The 22316-nt window shown below is 40.4% G+C and overlaps 1 protein-coding gene across 28 annotated transcripts in view; it reads left to right on the top strand.

Annotated features, from left to right (window-relative positions):
- Positions 1-22316, top strand: part of PTPRD (protein tyrosine phosphatase receptor type D) — a 1158377-nt gene that overhangs the window by 998165 nt on the left and 137896 nt on the right. For 9 of the 28 annotated variants that reach the window (XM_081893652.1, XM_081893642.1, XM_081893658.1 and 6 more), the window contains 9 exons: positions 76-186; positions 1538-1549; positions 3682-3951; positions 4307-4888; positions 9779-9912; positions 11423-11567; positions 14202-14507; positions 15333-15526; positions 18700-18726. In XM_081893652.1, coding sequence (XP_081749778.1) covers positions 76-186; positions 1538-1549; positions 3682-3951; positions 4307-4888; positions 9779-9912; positions 11423-11567; positions 14202-14507; positions 15333-15526; positions 18700-18726 — 1781 coding nt within the window. The remainder of the gene's footprint in view (positions 1-75; positions 187-1537; positions 1550-3681; positions 3952-4306; positions 4889-9778; positions 9913-11422; positions 11568-14201; positions 14508-15332; positions 15527-18699; positions 18727-22316) is intronic. The other 19 variants (XM_081893656.1, XM_081893634.1, XM_081893633.1 and 16 more) reach the window with 7 other exon arrangements.

Here is a 22316-nt window from a genome sequence, read left to right as displayed (position 1 = left end):
TAAGCGGTGTGTCGTTGGGAGCTGAAAAACCCTTCATTGACAGTCTCTTTGGCAATGTATTTTATATCCTTACAGGTGCCCTCCAAATCGAACTGAGCGAAGAATCTGACCAAGGCAAATATGAGTGTGTTGCAACCAACAGTGCAGGGACACGGTATTCTGCCCCTGCCAATCTATATGTCAGAGGTAGGAATGATAAACCCGGGTATCTACCCTTCAGTCAGGCGCAAGGGGCATTAAGTTACTCTCGGGATCTATGCCATAACTACAGTAATAAGCAAAAGTATCTGGGCAAAGGGGTGGGGTGGGGGAAAAGGAAAATAAACATTGGGGAAAAAAAGGCTTAGAGTATGAATTTGACAAGGGGAGGAATATGAATAAAGGCACCTTTGAGTCCAATCCACCCCTGTGGACTTAAGGTTTGTAAGTATGCTTCCGTTTTTACATCTTGACTTCTACTTTTTCCTGCATTGACTATTGACCTGAGCGTTGCATTTATTTTTGGGTTTTCCTCTTCTCCTTTCTTTGGTTTATAATTCCTAATGCGATTGCTTGCTGTGCAACTAATTTAGCTCTAATTGAAACTCGGGGTGCTGAGGTATGTTGTACCCACATGACCTCTGCTTCTGAGCTGAAAAGGAAAAGTTCTTAGCTTGGAAATTCTCGCCGAAGAGGACAGTGGTGTGGCCTGCCTTCTCTGTTTCTTTAAGCTTAGTTTCGTAGAGCTATAAATATATATATATACATACATACTCTTAAATTGAAGTTTTATCAGTAATACGTAATCCCTGGCACTGCTGTAATGAACTGGCTGTTCTTTGTATTTTTCAAAAGGGGGAGGGGTGCAGACAGATTTGTCTTTTTTGATAGATATGAGTTGGGAGGATAAATTCATAAAAAGTACATTCTAACAGGCATGATTGCTTTTTAAACCTATGGAAGCTCTTAGTTTTATATATTTAAAGTGGCTTCTTTCTGGCACAGTTTCTAGGGTCTGGCTCTGAAATGAGAGCACCCCTTTCTATATAATTTATACAAATAATCCCATCTCCCTGCAAAAATAAAGGGTGGTTTGGAATGAGAAGGAGAGGGAAAAAAGATGAGGGAAGATTTCAGTTCATACAGCTGTTAGCTCATTACTTTGGTGTGGGGAACGCTGTACAAAACTTTGATAATATATATTTATGATTTAGCTTTCTGACTAGAAAGGGTTCGGAGGTTATTTTGGCCTCCTTAGGAAGCTATCTGGTCCTTTTCCTTTCAAAGTAGTGTTTCTTGCATGAGGCATGTGTGCCGTTACGACTTGAAGGAGTTCCCCTTTCCCCACTCAAATGATGCTAGTTCCTAATACCGCGATAGCTGCGAGAAATTGCTTACGGTCAGAGCTGAGGTAGTAAGGTTTGATTAGAACAAGTAAAAGTTGTTCAAGTAGCAGTTGAAAGCCTTGATATGGCCTTTTTACTCTCTCTGTGTTTCCCTTGTTTTTCTCCTTTCCTCATTTCATTGTGTTCTGCATCAAACCCCCTACATCCCTCAGAGCTGCGAGAAGGTTGGTGTGTTTTTTACTTTTTTACCCACCTTACAAAACTATTAATTAAACCAATAACAAAGAATACAAATGAAATGAATGTAGCTGCATTGTGGCCTTTTTATTTTTAAGTTGATGTTATGTTTAAGCAGAGAATGCCCCGGTCATGGCTTCTAATGTGTGCTGGTATCGTTGTGCATGTAGACAGAGGGAGAGAGGCTGGGTGCATGACAAGCCAGTAACACGCTTAAGACTTCAAGGAGTTGTCAATCTGGTCAGTGTTCCTGCTTCTGCTTCTTTTTATCTTCTTTTCCTTCTTCAATTTTATTTCCCTTTGATTTCCGTTGTTAATGCCTGCTGATACGGGAATGAGTTCCAGCAGATGCTCCTTTAAGCAGCCCAAGCATGAAGACTAATATTTCTCCTAAGTTTTTTTTTTCTTTTTCCGTTTTCCGTTTTCTTTCAGTACTACAAATTCTGCATTGCCCCTCACTTGCTTTGCGTGACCTCGGTTGATTGGCTGCTGAAGGCATGTTTCGCTCTTTGTCCTCCCTATGCCAGTCCCATTCACTCACGAGGCCATCACCGTAAGCCCCTATCGAATCTCTAGAAATTTATCTCGATTCACTGCAAAGGGTAATGAAATGATTGCTTTGTATTCGTAGCCCCTTAATCCAGCAAAAGTTCGCCGCTCTTAAATCACACTTGTCGGCGTATAACGCTAAACCATTCCCCACCCCCTGCCATTAACTTCAGTGGATGGATTTAATGACCACTAACCTACCTCCCATTGATTTCAATGGGATGTGATTATGACTAACGTTCTCTGGCCGGGACCGTAGCCATTTATTTATGAATCGGTTTGTTTATTTCGCTGAATCAAAGACATCCTTGTTTTGAAGGCCCCCGTAAAGCACAACGTATTGTGTGCAATGAAAGCACAGGCCTCTGTTGCCTCTTGCGCTACACATGCACACACATGCACACAGAAAATATTTGAAGCAGGAACACTGATCTGTTATTGCCTGGTAATTTTCTCAGTGTTGTGTTTTCTTAAATATTAACTACTCTGTTAATGCAATGCCCTGCTGCTAAATAGTTTAGATATCACTGTCCCTCATTTTGTACACGTAGAGCTGCTTTTAGTAGTATTATTAATCCTAGCAGCTTATTTTGCTTCCCCCTCTGTGTGAACGCCATGGAACCCGGAATGTTTTAATGTTCTTCTCCTTCCCTGCCACCGTATACTTGCTTCATAATAATCCCAAGCTTAAACAAATATCCTCCTATTCTCTGTCCTACCCTCTTAATATCCCTGTTTCTTTTAAACTATCTTGCCTTCACATTTTTTTAAAAAAACCTATTCTCTATCCCAATATGTTTCCTTTCCCTTTCCTTTTAATTGTTTTTGTTTCCCTATACAGTTTCTCTCTCTCCTATCATTCCTCCCTAAGCATGATTCCCTATAGACTCTTGTCATTTGCTTGCCTGCATGACCAAAACCAGTACTCATACTGGCTTTGCCTTGTTTCTTCTCCTGTGACTATATATATATCTATATATATCCCATGTCTGTTTCAGTGTTAGTGTGAGGTCTTGAGGCTGCATCCACTTTTTGAGTCTGACAGCAAATCAGAATTGCATTTTTCCGTGTACCGTAGGTGATGTGTCTCAGGGCTGTGATGTGACAATGTGTTGCAGCACATTTCTTCACATCAGCTGGAAGTGTGCAGCGTTGAAGTTGGTTTTGATACTCAACTCAAGCATGCTGTCGACTCTCCAGTTTTCTTCTGTGCATATATATGTATACATATGCATACAGAATATGCATGCATATATATGTGTGTGTATGTGTGTGTATCTTTTGCATGGTGTTTGGTGTATTGTTAGTATATAGTTAGTTAATTGTGAGGCCCTACTAGGTCTGGGGTGGGGGGGGGAAGCTTTGTATGAATGTGGTTAAAGATATTGATGAATAAATGTAAACAAATATGTACAGACAATATACCTGTCTGGTCTATATTTTATTTTCGGCAAATAAAAGTAGCAATTAATCGTTGAAAGTGTATCTACAAATGCATGTATTCTTGTGTGCAAGATCTATGTTCTCCATTTTTGTATGGGTTATTAGCTTTATGTGTGTTTTATTCCAGTTCGTCGGGTCCCACCAAGGTTTTCGATCCCACCCACCAACCATGAAATTATGCCTGGAGGGAGTGTTAACATCACCTGTGTTGCTGTGGGGTCTCCAATGCCATATGTGAAATGGATGCTGGGAGCAGAAGATCTTACCCCGGAAGATGACATGCCAATAGGAAGGAATGTCCTGGAGCTAAATGACGTCAGGCAATCTGCAAATTACACTTGTGTTGCTATGTCTACTCTTGGTGTTATAGAAGCAATAGCACAGATAACTGTGAAAGGTAAGGGGCATACAATCTGCTTCAAAAAAACAACAACAGATAAATCTTTACCATGGCAACACAAATTTTCTGCATATGAACCAAAAGTCCCCAAGCCTCTGATGCTGCTTGCCATTTTAAAGCAACATCAATTTTCTCCTTCGCAAATGTTTAGTTAAATTATTGTCGCAACAAAATGCTTTTCCCATAATATTTTGTTTTTGTTTTCGACAATACTTGAATAAAACAGCATTCTGTTTTGAATTGTATGTGTCCCTTCACCAAACCGCATTGCTATACTTTTTAAAAAAACTAGTCATGGTGCTGTGGTGTAATTTCCTGCCAATTGAATAAATTGTCTTTTATTTTCTTGCAGCCTTACCCAAACCTCCAGGAACTCCTGTTGTAACAGAAAGCACAGCAACAAGCATTACTTTGACTTGGGATTCTGGAAACCCCGAGCCAGTGTCTTATTACATAATCCAACATAAACCTAAAAACTCTGAGGAACTCTATAAGGAAATTGATGGAGTCGCCACAACTCGATACAGCGTAGCCGGTTTGAGTCCTTATTCCGAGTATGAGTTCAGAGTTGTTGCTGTCAACAACATTGGGCGGGGGCCACCCAGTGAACCAGTTTCAACACGGACCTCAGAGCAAGCACCGTCTAGCGCACCGCGCAATGTACAAGCCCGTATGTTGAGCTCAACTACAATACTGGTGCAGTGGGAAGAACCTGAGGAACCCAACGGACAAATACAAGGCTACAGAGTTTATTACACCATGGACCCCTCCCAACATGTCAACAGCTGGTTGAAACATAATGTGGCCGACAGCCATATAACCACCATTGGGAATCTAATACCACAGAAAACTTACTCTGTGAAAGTTCTTGCTTTTACCTCCGTTGGTGATGGGCCTCTTTCTAGTGACATTCAAGTCATCACTCAGACAGGAGGTAAGAGGAAAACTCTAGAAAGTTCTCACCGGTACGGCTGGGGTCGGAGGGTTGGTATCTGACTTTTCTAAGCAATAAAGTCAAAGGTACATATAGATGAACCCAGTTAAAGTGTTTCAAAAACATATTCTAAATCCAGATGGCTAAGCTGTGAGTTGGATTGGGGATCTATGTTTTTTGACTTTACCATGAAGTTTATTCAGTAATGAATAGTTTTGACATTTTTATGTATTGTACTCACCTTTAACAGTTCGTATGCCATGAACAGCCTCTCTGAAACTTTGTTTGTTTGCTGTTTCCATTTGCATGTTAATCACATAGTTATATATTGTTGAAATTTTCTCAAGTTCCTTCAGAAGCTCCATTTCCATATTCTGCTTTTGTAATGATAAATGAGCTCACAGGACAAATATTTAATGAAAAATGAAAGTTCCGCACTGAATATAACTTCCTTGGAATATAACGTCCCTGCCCTGTTAAAATAAAAATAAAAATTGAAAAACTACTTGAAATCCAGCACATCCTACTTATGTACTCATGTGTGTCAGGGATATATATATATATATATATATATATGCAGGTTTTGGTGTCCTCGGGTGTCTTCCCGTGTAAAAGTTGGGGTGTCTAGGCGACGTTTCGACGAGGTCTCACTCGTCATCTTCAGGCTGGTGCTTTCGGCTTCTTGTTACTGGAACAGAGCAGGATCTCAGTGTTTGAGTTCCTATAAATACTGTTGAGGGGGTGTGGTGTATAGCCTCCAATGTCCTCTCTGCCCAGAACATTGGAGGCTATACACCACACCCCCTCAACAGTATTTATAGGAACTCAAACACTGAGATCCTGCTCTGTTCCAGTAACAAGAAGCCGAAAGCACCAGCCTGAAGATGACGAGTGAGACCTCGTCGAAACGTCGCCTAGACACCCCAACTTTTACACGGGAAGACACCCGAGGACACCAAAACCTGCATTCCTGTACCCGTGAAAATCTACGAAAGCATATATATATATATATATGTATATATGTGTATATATATATATATATATATTTGCTTTCGTAGATTTTCACGGGTACAGGAATGCAGGTTTTGGTGTCCTCGGGTGTCTTCCCGTGTAAAAGTTGGGGTGTCTAGGCGACGTTTCGACGAGGTCTCACTCGTCATCTTCAGGCTGGTGCTTTCGGCTTCTTGTTACTGGAACAGAGCAGGATCTCAGTGTTTGAGTTCCTATAAATACTGTTGAGGGGGTGTGGTGTATAGCCTCCAATGTTCTGGGCAGAGAGGAAGTTCCCAGGCTAGTGTGCCTTTTCTTCTTTTGTTCCTTAATTACTTGAGGGATATCTTGAGTGATTTCTTGAGTGATATCCTGAGTACCACTTAGGTGGGTCATTAGGTGTGGATTAGTTGCTGAAGTCTTTGTGTCTTGACCTCTTGAACTTTGTGAAGAGTTTTTCTGAGAAGATGGCTGTACTGCACTTAGTTGTGCTCTGGCTTGGCTTCGTGTATAGGGGCGAGCTGTGGTTTTGTGGCCTGTGTCAGCCAGATCTGTGTAGGGATTGCAGGGGGGTGCAGCATCCGGAGGTGCCACCATGGTTTGGCTACTGGATGGTGTCTGTAATTTATCTGTGGAGAGGGTCTGGGTTTGGGTCTGGTGTGGTTGATTGGTGATAGCGTTCTGTGTGCCTCTGGATCTGGTGTCAGTTTTTGTGGGGAGGGCTAATTTCCAGATGTCTGGCAAGCGGGATGTGTCGTCACGCTTGTTCATGTTGTGAGGGTGTTTCTCTATCTCGATGGCTTCCATGATTATTCTCTTGTGGTGATGTTCCATGTTAAAGAGCAATTTGGAATCTGCAAAATTAATTTCGTGTCCTGTTTCTTTCATGTGTTGGAAAAGAGAGGAAGTTTTTTTCTTCTTTTTTGACGGCATTCTTGTGTTCTGCGATACGTGCATTTATTCGTCTGTTTGTTTGTCCAATGTACGTGGCTGGGCAGACTTTGCAGGGTATTTCATAGACCCCTTGGTTTTCCAACTGGATTTTATCCTTGGGGTTTCTGAGGATATTGGCTATTTTTTGGTTGGTGCAAAAGGCTGTTTTGATATTGTGTTTATGGAGGATTTTGCTAATTTTATCTGTAGTGCCCTTGATATAAGGAAGGAGGGCCATGCCATTGTTTTCTTCTGTGTCTTGGTTTTTGGGGGGTGTTTCTTTTTGGATTAGCACACTAGCCTGGGAACTTCCTCTCTGCCCAGAACATTGGAGGCTATACACCACACCCCCTCAACAGTATTTATAGGAACTCAAACACTGAGATCCTGCTCTGTTCCAGTAACAAGAAGCCGAAAGCACCAGCCTGAAGATGACGAGTGAGACCTCGTCGAAACGTCGCCTAGACACCCCAACTTTTACACGGGAAGACACCCGAGGACACCAAAACCTGCATATATATATATATATATATATATATATATATATATATATATATATATACTGCCTGTCCAGTACAATCACAGCTCTCACGGGGAGATTAAACAAATTAAAAACATTTTTTTTTAAAGCAGCACATGAATCAAGTTTATAATAACAAAGTTATTACGGATAATAACTTTGTCAAGACCTCAGTACCCTTTATGGTTGAGTCAGTATTTGAATCTCCCTTTTTACCAGCAGAGTCCAACACTGCATACTAGTCCTTGCAAAGTAAACATTGATACACTGATATTTTGATTGTAAGCTATACAGAAATATAATTAGGGCTTAACTGGAGATCCTTAACTTGGAGAGCACAGTTACGCTTTTGACTCAACACCACTACATCATGAAAACCCCAAGAGGGTCTCCTCTAGCCACAGTTTTTGATTCAAACAGGAATCAGGCTTTCCAACTCCCAGCGAGTTAGGAAGGGGGGGCCCTACTCACTTGGCATCTGGCACAGAGCCCCTTCCTTGCCTTAACGGTCCATACTTATAGGGACATAAGTATAAATAAAAGCTAGCTGTCCATTCCAGGAATTGAATCAGTGCCAAATCCAGGAATTGGAAGCAGGCTCCAGCATACAGCCTACCTGCTCCCCAAACTCATAACAATACATTCCCTTCAAAGCTTCCATTTCAGCTCCAGCCAGGGTGACCCATGGTCAGGAATTATTATTATTTCATTGTTGATGGGTTATATATGTATATATATAGAGAGAGAGAGAGAGAGAGAGAGGAGAGAGAGAGAGAGAGAGAGAGAGCGCTTTTCACCATATAGGTCTCAAAGTGATTTACAACAATGAAATATACCATATACAACATTCAAAACATAAAATAAACCTCCAAAACAATTTAAGGTGAAAAAAGCAATCACAAAAGAATAAAAAGTTGAAGGAGTTGCAAGGAGTTCCTCATCCCTACATAAACATAAATCAGTATTGGATTCAGATAAGAAATTATGGGTAGATTGAAGAGAAAATCTACAAAACACACTTAAACTAGTAATGTAGAGCCATTAGGAGAGAGTTTTGCAAAAACAAACAAACAAAAAAACCCTCAAATAAAAGGGCCGTTCTATAGGGCAGGCATAGGCAAACTCGGCCCTCCAGCTGTTTTGAGACTACAATTCCCATCATCCCTGACCACTGGTCTTGTTAGCTAGGGATGATGGGAGTTGTAGTCCCAAAACATCTGGAGGACCAAGTTTGCCTATGCCTGCTCTAGGGCCCATCAGCACACAAAGCAAATATGGAAAGAGCAAGCCCTATGTTTGTTCGTGGGGCAGGGGAGGGAGTAACTGAATCATCTTTCCTCAATGATAGTCTTCTTTCTGACCAAGTACCTAGACCATGTGGGGGGGCTCTGTGGTCTAAACCACTGAGCCTAGGGCTTGCCGATTGGAAGGTTGGTGGTTTGAATCCCCGCAACGGGGTGAGCTTCTGTTGCTCAGTCCTAGCTCCTGATAACCTAGCAATTTGAAAGCACGTCAAAGTGCAAGTAGATAAATAGGTACCGCTCCAGTGGGAAAGTAAATGGCGTTTCCGTATGCTGCTCTGGTTTCGCCAGAAGTGGCTTAGTCATGCTGGCCACATGACCTGGAAAAACTGTCTGCGGACAAACGCCGGCTCCCTTGACCAGTAAAGAGAGATGAGCGCCGCAACCCCAGAGTCGTTTGCAACTGGACTTGACTGTCAGGGGTCCTTTACCTTTACCTTTTTACTGAACTCCTTTCATATCACAAACTTTTAAAGAGACTGTCTGCTCCTTGAGATTGTGATTGAAATAGCCCATAGGATTTTGTTGTGTTTTACAGCGTTAAATTGCCAAATGTGTGGAGAAGAACAGGGTTTTCCCTCTCCCCCCCCTAGCATAGTGTCTAACAGTCATGTTTTCTCCTATCAGTGTCTAAGCAGTAAGCACAAACCTGCATTTACCTTTAGTCAAGAAACAGGCAGGCTCAGGGGATGGTTTATCGGGCTAAGACACAGAGAAGTTCATATTATTCCTGTTTGTCATGTATATAGAGTACTGTCATAACTCGAGTGGCTCTGCTGGATCAAAGCAATGTGCAGAAACATTTTGTCTGGTAAACAGTATGTTGACAGTGTAAAGAAAGGCTGCTCAAGCAACAGTATTAACTGCAATAAAGAACAGGACTATCTGGGTGATTAATTCCCAGCTGAGCAAACAGCAGAATAGAAAGTGACATGTTTGGAATGCATGTTTTGGAATGCTCTTGGGAAGGTGACGCTACTGGAAATGAAACCTGGCTGCTTCCATTAGTGGGTCTTCAATAGAAACCTAAACCTGGAAGTGGTGGTCTGCATGGAGTCTATAATTGCAGGAAACAAGTCTTAATTTTCCCCGCTGCCCCCCGTAAATGTACTTACTGAATGTTGATATTGTGTCCTCCTGCATCAGTCCCAGGGCAGCCATTGAACTTCAAAGCTGAACCAGAATCCGAAACAAGCATACTCCTTTCTTGGACCCCTCCACGGTCTGACACAATCTCCAACTATGATCTTGTTTACAAAGATGGAGAGCATGGAGAAGAGGTAAGTGAACTAGCTTTATGCCTTTGGAACACATTTTACAGGCCTTGAAAGTTGATAGACGGGTAGTCAGCCTCGTGTTAGTTGAAGGTTACCCGGTTGCTTGTTTAGTCAGATGTTCGCCCCATTCAATGCACATGGGATTGCAGCCTGAATTATATTGTCTACAACCCTAAATGTGCTCTGATTCCAGATGTTCAAATTTATAATGTAAGGAGTAAAGAGAGTTCAATGCAAACTGATCTGTTTGTCTAACTATAGCCCCTTCAAAAATCTTAACTATGGTTTGTCTAACTAAACTCTCTGCTGTAATTCCAAGACTATACTTCCATAAGTGGCCATCTTGATTTCTGTAACAAATATAATGGAACCCTGGTTTTCGAACATAATCCATTCCAGAAGATTGGTTGTCTTCCAAAATGTTCAAAAACTGAGGAGCAATGGGTGGTTGGTAAAATCCATTGAGAAAAAAGAAAAACAGCGGAAGCCATTCAACTTCAGAGGTGCCTTTGAAAATGGAAGTGATTGCTTCCAGGTTTTCAGCTTCCGGCTTCCGAAATGTTCAGCTTCCGAGATTCTCAAAAACCGAGGTTCCACTGTACAAGTATAACCACATAGATGCATATTTTACTGTTGGCTTTGAAACAGAAGTAAGATATTGGTAAAATTGTGGTTTTTTTTTCTTTTATTTTCTGATGTCCTCTAGCCTCCATGGACTGATTGCTTAGACAGATGGGTGGGGCCATCTCTTTGTAGATTGCATTGAATTCAGGGTAGCGTGCAAAAGCAATATGTTCATTGGCCCACATGGTTTGATTTCCAGACTGTGCAGGCAAAGGAATCATTTTCCTTTGCACCAATCAACTCCATTTGTGAGCTCCAATCGGGAGCTGATTCCAGAGGCTTGTATTTGGCACAGAATTTAAATACAGCCCAAAATACAAACCCCAGTGGCAGTAGGAGTCGGCTCTGATTGGTAGCCTCCGGGTGGAGCCAATTTGAGTGGTGGTGCTTCTTGCACCAAATTTAAAAGGCACAAAATGCAAGCCCTGTGTGCAAAGGAATAATAGGGAGCACACTTTAGGGCTCCTGGTTCTTCCTTTGAAGTTGGCTGCTTTACCCAGCCCACATCTGATGGTATATGATGTCAGGTATAGTTTAGGTGGGTGTGCCTGCGAAACAAACATGTCTACAAGCCAAATGAGAATCACTACTTTAGCATGCGAAGCAGAGATTCCCTGTGCCTGATGTAGATCAGCCAGCTTCACATGGAGAGGCACCAACCACTTACTAGTAAGTTACCATTCTGGAAAGTTAGGATTTAGTGTAATGAAGCTATTCCACATGTAATGGCTTGTGCCTGGAGCTGGAACCACACTGTGATGGCAGTGGTTGTGACCTGCTCCTTACGTTGGAATAGAAGTTTTGAGATTGAGTGTTAGAAATTCTTTAGAAGCAAAGACCCAAAGATCTAGATTTAAATTCATTTCCCCCTTTCCGACTTCCCCTTTAGCAGCGGATTTCCATTGATCCAGCTACAACTTACCACTTGCAAGGTCTAAAACCAAATAGTTTGTATTACTTCCGTCTGTCTGCGCGCTCTCCACAAGGCCTTGGTGCTTCAACGGCAGAAATATCAGCTAGAACAATGCAGTCAAGTAGGTGTCTTTCTTTGATTACTTCATTTCTCTTCTTTATACTTGTTGACAAGCTAGTTGGAAAGTGAGTGAAATCCTATTATGTTTCAGTTATGGCTACATTGAGAAAATTTAACTACAAACACGCAGGTCAATACACTTTGAAGAACTATAAGCATAGCATTTTCTTAGAAGAGTAACATGATACCCCCAACCCCTGTCACTAGACAAAGGGTGCATCCAGACATTGTTTATCATACAGTTATGAATCTGTGCAAGTCTAAGGTTCGCACACCCACCCCTTGACATTCCTCTAGAATAACTGAGGAAATTGAAAACTTTCGTTTCTGTTTTAAATTATACTATTGAACCAGGTTCAAGGCTCTTTACAGATTGGGTTTGGATACATCAAGGATTGCCTAATTCCTTATATCCCTGCTTGATCACTGAGGTTTTCTGGGGAGACGCCATTAGTGGCCTCCTGTGGCTTGGATGGACAACTCATATTTAGTATTGTGAGCCTGAGCCCAAATTTATGGATCTCCCTTCTAGGTGAGGTCAAAACAGGCCCCCTCCTTCCTGAACTTACAGCAGCTACTGAAGCCTTTTTTCTTCCAGCAAGTCATTTTAATTGAAGCTTAATTTTATAGTTTTAGCTGATTTCTTATTTTTATTTTGCACTGTATCTTTATAAAGCAGTTAGAGACTATTGTAGTTAAGGGGTATATAAAACTGTTTAAATAAATAAATAACATTCAACCGACGTTTTGTGTTGTGCCTAAATCCTAAACTGTGGTTGATCTTAAGTAAGCTCTGTTGAAGCAAGCCAGCCTCAGGCCCAGCGTGATCAAGCTGGCTTGTTTCATCGAAACAACTGTTACGATTAAGCACAGCTTTCGGACAAAATTGCAAGCAGCAGTTAATCAAAAATAGAAACAAAAGTTTCTCATCTCCCTGTGACCACACAGAAGTGGGAGGGGAAACACTTGCCAAGGCTTCTTCCCATACTTCCCATGGTCGATAGTGAAATCTAGACACAGCCAATATGTTTTTGGAATCGTCAGAAGCAACTGAGACAAACAAAAGTGGATCGCTCATCTTTCGCTTTGAGTATTAAAAGTTTAAAAATATGTTTAGGAAATGTATTTTTTTTAGGTCTCAGAGGGAGGAATTACAGGAAAATAAAAATCTTTTCTGTGTTGCTACCTGGGAAAGAGATGCAAAAAGGACTTGAGGAGACAGATTGAGATCAGTGGGACTTCTAAGTAATGCATGTGAAAGAGGTCAAGATTCCCATTTTCCCCAAATATTTCAAATATAAAAATGGATTTTTAAAAAGTAATTTCTGTGTATGCAACTGGAGGAAAATCTATTATTATTATTACTGTGTGGATAGGATTTGTACCCCAAAGAGATGAACGTGTTAAGATTTTAATGACATTTGCTTCTAAACTACTGTGGACATGCATTTTGGTTCTATTTCGAATGAATTTAACTTTTGGTTAAGTAAAGTAAATCATAAGATTTCATTAGGAATCTCCACACTGGTTTTGCTTAGGCAAACTTCTATATTAGCTGTTCGTGTATTGTGTGTGGCGGTGGGTTGGTGATAGTTTGTATGTATTATGAAATCGCTGGTAGACTTTAATTCTTTGCTAGCCGAGGTTTCTCCAAGAGGAGCTAAAATATAAAAGAGAGACTGGACCTAGGGTAAGTACAAGTTGCAGTCAGAATCATCAGCCCTGTCACTTTTCCATGGTAGGTAAACCTTTGTCTAAGATTAGCCCAATCCCCTTATTGATTCTGCATGTTTTACAGTGTTTTGGCTACAATTGATGTTTGAAATAAAGACTTTTGATTTGAACCTTAATTGTAGTACACATGTTCCAGGCCACTGCAGTCGTAAAAAAGAAAAGATAAAGAAAAGTGGAGTTGGGGGAGGGGAGAGAAAACTGGTGGTGCGTGATGGTTTTTATTTTATGTCTATTAGATGTGTTTGAGTTTCGAAATAGTTCTGATTCTTTTCTTCATGGCACTTCATATATAATTATATTAGATATGGATATCAATCTATAAAACATAGTGTATAAAAGACTGGTTATAGATAGATAGATCATCTATATATGATATATATGATATATGATATCTATATATGATATATGATATATCTATCTCTCTATCTCTCTATCTATCAGTATAAAACGTAGTGTATAATAGACTGACTATTTTGTCAGACATGCCAAAATATTTTTTTAAAAAAACAACTTAAAAATAACAGATCAACCAGCAAGCATACAACATAAAAGCTTAGGTAGTAGACACATAGAAGTATCATGTTTGATGTTTTTATTTCAAGAAGAATTTTTAATCACAGGTAGGTAACAATATATTGAGGCTCATTTTCATGTATTTTCCCCTACATCCCTTTCCACCTTTTAGTTCATTCATTTTCAGTTGGTTCACTTTTAATAAGCCAAGGCTCATAAGATTATCTAAAGTTTCTGTTTTTAAGTTTGCGATTTTGATTTGCCCTTGGTTTTTCCCTTCGTTATTTATTTTCTTTTTTCTTTTCCTTTTGTTCATTTTTTTCCTTTTCCTTCAACCACTTCTGTTCTTTCACACTCAAATCCTCCTTTAACCCACTACTGAAATTAGAGCCATCAGCTCCTCCTCAAGACATTAGTTGCAAGAGCCCCAGCTCCACTAGTATTTTGGTAAGTTGGCAGCCTCCGCCAGTGGAAAAACAGAATGGAATTATCACTTCCTACTCCATCAAGTACACTGGAATTGATGGAGAAGATGACAAGCCCCACGAAATTTTGGGAATTGCTCCGGACACGTCACAGTACCTTTTGGAACAGTTGGAAAAATGGACTGAATATCGGATTTCTGTGACAGCCCACACTGATGTTGGACCTGGCCCAGAGAGTGAATCTGTGTTGATCCGAACAGATGAAGATGGTATGTTTCATCCAACACGTCAGTTTGACTCTCTCTCTCAATCTGCTGTCTTTGTGTGGTCTAAGATTATTCCGTTTCCCTCCTCTGCTCATCTTTTTTGACCCCTGATGAGTTTTACAAAATATTTTAAACACAAATGCTTGCATTTGCATTTGTTTTGTTTTTGCTTTGAAATATATGTGCAGAAGAATCACACTTTAAAGTTTTGCCCCTTGTAAGCGTGTATATTTTTCTCCTATTTGAAGATTCCCCCCTCCTTTTCTTTCTTACTTTTTTGCTCTTCTGATTTTAACTCTTTCTTTAAGAGTACCCTTAAAGCGTTTCTCTTTTGGAAAACTGATGCTGCTCCCTTTTTTAAACAAATATTTTGGATGCTGACTCTCTTTCGTATCTGAACACTGAAGACTGCACCCCTTCCCGTTATCTTTTTTCCCCCTACTTAAAAAAAAAAATAAACAAAATCAGAAAACAAGCAACATTTTAAAAGTCTTCTTGGTTTTTATTATTTTGATTACTAAATTACTTCTTTGTACTTCAATGCTTTGAGTCTCAAAGCATCTTCCTTGGCTTTTGTGCGTTTTTACATGTTTTTTCTATTTCTCTAATACTCTTTTTTCTTCCATTTTTGCATCAGTCATGGTTTTTGATATTTTCACTGAAATGTAGAGCAGATTTGTTGGGTGTTTTCATTTGTATTCTTCGAGGAAGGATTAGTGGGTCTGCGCTTTAAAAAAAAAACAAAACCAAAAGAAAAAGAAAGAAAAAGACACTGGTTGTTTTGGACAAGTACCTGTAATTCTTCTTTTATCCACTGATGTGTTCCAGTTCCTAGTGGTCCTCCTCGCAAAGTCGAGGTAGAGGCTGTCAACTCTACAGCTGTTAAAGTGTTGTGGCGTTCACCAGTGCCCAATAAGCAGCATGGTCAAATCCGAGGGTACCAGGTGCATTATGTGAAAATGGAAAATGGAGAGCCCAGGGGGCAACCCATGCTGAAGGATATCATGTTGGCTGATGCACAGGTAATTCAACATACTGTGTCAATTCAATTAGCAAAAAATAATAATGCTGTACAGTGGTACCTCTGGTTACGTACTTAATTCGTTCTGGAGGTCCATTCTTAACCTTGAAACTGTTCTTAACCTGAAGCACCACTTTAGCTAATGGGGACTCCCGCCACGCCGCCGGAGCACAATTTCTGTTCTCATCCTGAAGCAAAGTTCTTAACCTGAAGCACTATTTCTGGGTTAGTGGAGTCTGTAACCTGAAGCGTATGTAACCTGAAGCGTATGTAACCCGAGGTACCACTGTATTTAGTAGTGTAATTATGTCTTCTATTTTGAACTGCAAAATGGAATGCCTCCTTCCTGTCCCAATAGGTTATTGCCACAGAGTGCCCTGAATATTTCAGAAGCCAACCGTCATTCATAAAATTCATAGAATCATAGAGTTGGAAGGGACCCTGAGGCATAGCTGTCAACCTTTCCCTTTTCTTGCAAGGAATCCTATTTGGAATAAGGGAATTTCCCTTAAAAAAAGGAAAACATTGACAGCTATGCCCTGAGGACCATTTAATCCAATATGCAGGAATTGAACCTTCAGCCTTGGCGTTATCAGCACCATGCTCTAAGCAACTGCACTAGTCAGACCATGTGGATGGCACTGTGGTCTAAACCACTGGGCCTCTTGGGCTTCCTGAACAGAAGGTCAGCGGTTCAAATCCCCGTAACGGAGTGAGCTCCCATTGCTCTGTCCCAGCTCCTGCCAACCTAGCAGTTCAAAAGCATGCCAGTGCAGGTAGATAAATAGATAAATGTGACAGGAAGGTAAACGGCTTTTCTGTGTGCTCTGGTTTCCGTCACGGTGCCCTGTTACGCCAGAAGCGCTTTAGTCATGTCAGCCACATGACCCGAAAAGTTGTCTGTGGACAAACGCCAGCTCCCTCGCCCCAAAAGCGAGATGAGTGCCGCAACCCCAGAGTCCCCTTTGACTGTACTTAAACGTCCAGGGGTCCTTTGCCTTTACTTTTACCTACTTCTGAAACTTGATTTTATTCCTATAAATAAATCACCGTTCTGGATGTGCAGCAATCTGTATGAAGTAGTTGCACTGCAGTGGGGTGAAGCCACCATTTCTAAAGATGTGCACCTGAAATGCAGAATTTGAACTTTCAGTGCTGCCTTTGTCTTTCCCTGTTAGGTCATTGGTACTATCAGAAGAGACAGTGCCAGTTCCCCATTTGGCTAGGATAGTCTCACATAAAGGATTTCTAGACTGGGAACTATATCTGTTGTGTATTTGATAAGCAAGATCAATTGTGTCTACTTTCCTCTTACTTTACATTCATGTAATATAAGGGACGCGGGTGGCACTGTGGGTTAAACCACAGAGCCTAGGACTTGCTGATCAGAACGTCGGCGGTTCAAATCCCCACGACAGGGTGAGCTCCTGTTGCTTGGTCCAAAAGCACATCAAAGTGCAAGTAGATAAATAGGTACCACTCCGGCGGGAAGGTAAACAGCATTTCCGTGTGCTGCTCTGGTTCACCAGAAGCGGCTTAGTCATGCTGGCCACATGACCTGGAAGCTGTCTGCGGACAAACGCCGGCTCCCTCAGCCTATAGAGTGAGATGAGCGCGCAACCCCAGAGTCGGTCACGACTGGACCTAATGGTCAGGGGTCCCTTTACCTTTACTAATATAAGGGGGAATAAGATGTTTCTCAATGTTATGACTATTAGTTAACATTTCATGTATTTTTTCTGTGACTGGCAGGAATTTTCTAACCTGTTTCCAGGAATTGCATCAGTAGGATTTTTATTTTTAAAAAATCTGGGTCCTGTTGCTGCATTAATTTGTCACTACCTCCGTGAGCAAAACCCAACTGAAGTTAAGCATTTTAAGTCCCATTAATTTCAAATCATTTAAGCTAAGCATTTGTTTAAATCCCTTCCATTGAAATAAATCATTTTGGTTGGGTCAAGTGCAGTATCAGCTAGAGTTTGGTATTATAGGTTTTGAACTCAATTACATACATTAAATATAGAGGAGTGTGGTTTAAATGAAAATTGACCTAGTAACAAGTGATGTCTAGATTCAATATTATTACAGATATTCCTGGTGTGATGTAGTGAAAGTGTAAAACTGCTTATTTTTCTCTCACACAAATTGTAACAGATAATAGAGAATTTATGTTCTGAGTGAATAGATTTGTTCACATTAAGGAAGCTTCAAAAATATAGGATTTTAATTATCTCTATGTGCTTTATGAGCTTGAAATTCTTGAGTTCATTGTGCTGGTATCATAAAATATGTATCCCACAAAAGTATTCCATTTAAGATTGATTCTGGATGAAAACATGGCAATAGACAATCATAATCATCAGATATTATGCTCTAAACAGTTTAGATGGAAACAATTTGTGATAACTATAGTACATTCAAAGAGGAACTGTAACTTTTCCCCCCTGTGGAGATATAAATCACTTCTATTTTGCTGACGTGTTCCTTAAATGATTTCTGAACGTGCTAGCCCCTTTCCTTATTCTCACCAATGTTTTTAGCACCATTAGAACAAACTATTCCTTCCTTTGCTTCATTGTGAACCTGGGCAATGATGTAAAAAAGAAAGAAAAGGGAAGAACAATATGGTCGTGTTGTGTCTTTCTTGAACATATTTTTTTTTCCCTGGGGGGGGGGACTATAGTCAGATTCCAATTTTAGATGATAGAAGGAGCAGAGAAAATGTGCTGTTGGTCATAGGGTTTCATTACTGACATGAAGTCTCAAGTACATATAAATTGCCTCTATTAATCTAAACAGGTGCACTGAATTAATTTTGACAAGGTAAAATAGAAATGAAAATGAATATGGCTTAGTAGCATGTGATTAAACAAAATGTAGCCTTTCATTACATCTCAGCAGCTCAAATTAATGCAGTCATGAAACATTACTATGAAATAATAAAAGCACTCCAGACTGGGATCTCTACTTTCCTAGAAGGAGAGTCTGTTACTTATTTACAATTTTGGCAACAAGTCGCACTGCTTTTTTAAGGAGCTAAATTCAGGCTGATTTTTTGCAAGCTAGTTTTTACAAATTTTTTTCTGTCCTAAGAATAACGTTGCCTCAGCCCAGGCTACAAATATCTCCTTATCTCTTCTGTTTTTCTTCCCAACATTCTTTACTCTCAATTAGTGGGAATATGATGATACTACTGAACATGTGAGTAAAAACTGACTGGCCAATCAAAAAAGTGTGGTGGCTTTTTCTCTGCTTTAATCTTTATTTTTCCTACATTTGGTTGTTTGCACATGTGCATGGATTAACACCTTATTTCATCATCTATGGCATTTGGATTTTTCTGCCTTCTTCTTTCTTTCCTTTTGGTTTGGCGTAGTGCTGATTTTTTTCTAAGTGTGTTGAATTTGCATACTCGTCTGTTCAGTCACTGACACTAACTTTTATCTCGCAATGCACTCCAGGAAACTATTCTTAAAATAACACAAAACATGTACTCATTCCCATCTGCTTGATAACTCTGCACCTTCAGGTCCCAATGCACTCAGGGTTTGTTATAAAACAAATTACTTTTATTTTTAGCTGCTAACATGGTGCCCATTTCCATTATTGACACATCATATTAAATGTATATTTATGAAAATATACATTGGTACTGGCTGTGTGCCAGTGATGTTTAAACAGCTTTGTTGCAGATATCACTTCCATCATTATTAACTAAGATTCCATCATCTCCATTTAAAAAGATACTCTTTAATCTGTACTCTTTCCCCCACCAATACTGTCTCTTCCACTTGTAACTGAAGCCCCAGCAACTGAGGGTGGACTATATTCTAGTTTCCTCTCTCCATTTGATGAAATGTCGTCAGTCAGTGAACTGATGTTGAATATCCACACACATTGTTTTCTTGTGGATAATTCAGTATTTGTTCAGATTCAGTCTGCCACGTTCAATCTTTGAAAACGAACATTTTAAAAAAGCATTTAACTGGGAAGAGATGTCTGGTCCCATAGGATTAAATCCATATGCTTGATAGGGTTATTCATAGAATGACCAAATGCCCAAGTCTGAAGACCTTGGATTGCATTTTTCAGATGCATATTACTGAACCCATTTTTATTATCCATTAATACAACTATTTTGTTATTGTTATCTTACTGGGTGATAGCACTCATGGATTCTACACATACATGAGCATTTTACAAACCTCAAGCAACCTACCATACTTTTCCGTGTATAAGACTATGTTTTTTTCTTTAAAAATCAGGCTAAAAAGTGTGGGTCATCTTATACATGGGTAGTGCATAGGGTGGACGTTTGATTGGTTGCTGCTGAGGCTGTCAGCGGCTGTTGTGCGTGTTATTGGTTGCCACGTCAATGGGTGGTGATGATTGGCTGATGCTTCGGCAGTTGAGCGGATGATTGGCAGCTTCTGCCGGCGATGGGACAGATGGGAGGCAGATTTTGCGATGTGGGCGGATGAGCGATTTTTGGCATTCCCCTCTGAAAAAGTCTCTGGAACTCTGGGCAATCCTCTGCAAAAAAAACATCTGTGCCATCTCCCCCATTTTCTTAAATTTGAGTCCCCCAAAATAGTCTTATATATGGGGGCGTCTTACAGACGGAAAAGTACGGTATTTCTGAGGCAAGGTCATACTTTTTACAGAAAGGACTCAATCTACTCCTAGGATGATCAGTGTTGATATATAGGTGTTTGTCACATGACCCAAAAATCCCTATTTTCAGTCCTTTGCACATAAGCAACACAACTGGATTTAAAGGGAAGAGAAGAGGCTTCTTTTGATGGTAACAGCCAACTGTGCTGTCCATGATAGGTGGAATCACGAATAAACCAGAGCTCTACTAATGTATGGAAAGTCTCCACACATGGGCACTCTGAGTTGATTAAGCTATTCATTTTATAGCCATTCTGTTTAATAACAAATCTGTTTGCAAACTCTGCCATCCATACATGAAGCCCCATTTGCAACCCAACTCTGCCATTTTTATTAGTGTTGAAAAAAGTGCATATAGGGTTTACTAATTGGAAGTAAGAAAGAACTAAGAACATGCTTTCTTACATTACGAATTATGTCCCATTGATTTCAGTGGGAGTGTGTTAAGCACATATATGTAAATCTTAAAAGGCTTAATTTTGGCTGGATCATACTCTTGATACCTAGTCTGTAAATTAAACATCATTAGTTCCCACTTCTGTTCACTTTATGAGCCTTTCCTCAGTAATTAGCAATTTGATTGTTACTGATTTATAACTTTCTCAACCTGCCCTCAGAGCCAGTTTCAAACATGCTTTAATCTTCATCCCCTTTTGTTTATTAAAAAAGCAACACATTGTATTCAATACTAAATGCCTTTTCCATCTTCTCTTGTTCCATTGCAACCAAATTTTCAAATTATGTTTAATGGCTCTTTCAGATTATAGAGAACAAATTACTCTTATATTGAATGCCACTTTACAAACACTACTTTTATAAAAGTGTATGTATGTTTTATTTTTAATCACTAAAAGAAAAGGCTTTCTCATGTACAATCCTGTGCATATTAACTTTAAAAATATCCCCGTTACATTTAGTTGGGCTGACATCAAATGAATGTTCATAATAGTGTGGAGCGTTACAACAGTGCAGTCCAGTCCTATGCATGCTTTACTCGGAAGTAGCTGGGCTTACTTCTGGGAACAGTGCATATGAAAGCAGCCTTCATATATTACATATAATCAGGGCTTTTTTTCAGCCCGAACTCACCTTGGCTTAGGCATTGGGCGTGTATCCCTCCCAGCCCCCCTCCTGGGGAGAACTGGGGCTTATTAGGGTAAATGAGATATGCGAGACATCAGTGTAGCAGGCAGCTCAGCCCATATCCCCACACGCAGGGTAGTTCACTGACGACCTTTCAGTGTATGGCCAGTGACACCCATATATATATAACCCATTTAAGAGGGGACCCTGGAATCGCCGCCACAGGGGGGTGAGTAACCACTTCACACACACACCCCCCAATATAAGGAAGAAAAGACTAAAGGATTCCACCCAAGGCCATAACCGCCAAAGCTGTGACGAATTGCTACAGGAAAGACAAAACCTGCCAAAGCAGGAAAATTTATTCCCGGTCCTTCAACAGCCATCAGTCAAAGACGGTAGCAGTGCCCGATAAACAGGAAGAAAAAGTTAACCTGCAAACAAGAAACATTAAACAAAGGGAGAGTAGGTAGGGTGAATCTCCAGCGCCGACTGCCTGGCTATTGTCGGCTCCACCCCCTATTTGTAAATGGGGCTGGTGCCACCTCCCAGCAAGAAGCTTGATCACTGAGGCTGGGTGTGAACCTCCAAAAATTAACAGTGAGAGGCAAGCCAGCCCCTGTTTGCCAGTAAGCTTCCTGGGAACTGTAGCACCACGCGCAATCCCGCAAAGGGCACCCACAATGTAAAGTGTGAGTGCTCATTATAAGAGAACAAGGGAGGTGTTTGTGGTGAGTTCTGGCACCTTTTTCCCCTAGAAAAATAGCACTGCATAAAACAGCTTTAGAAGTTGGAATGTAAGTAGGGTTCTCAGGTATACAGGCAGTGATAGCATAACTTTTTAAATAACGGCTAGTAAATTCATAAATCAAACCTAATTTTCATTCCCCACTTTATTTGTACTACACCAGGAATAAGACTCTACACAGAGTGAATTTCAAAAGGATTCCCCCCTCCTCTGTTAGTACAGTTAACAGCACTCAGCCTTTGGCCTTTTGCTTGACAAAACGACTTGGGGCATGCTGCTCAGAAAT

This window comes from Podarcis melisellensis, assembly GCF_964234715.1.
Source record: "Podarcis melisellensis genome assembly, chromosome: 17".
Taxonomy (NCBI): domain Eukaryota; kingdom Metazoa; phylum Chordata; class Lepidosauria; order Squamata; family Lacertidae; genus Podarcis; species Podarcis melisellensis.
Note: the sequence above shows the minus strand (reverse complement) of the source record. Positions and strands in the feature narration are given on the sequence as shown.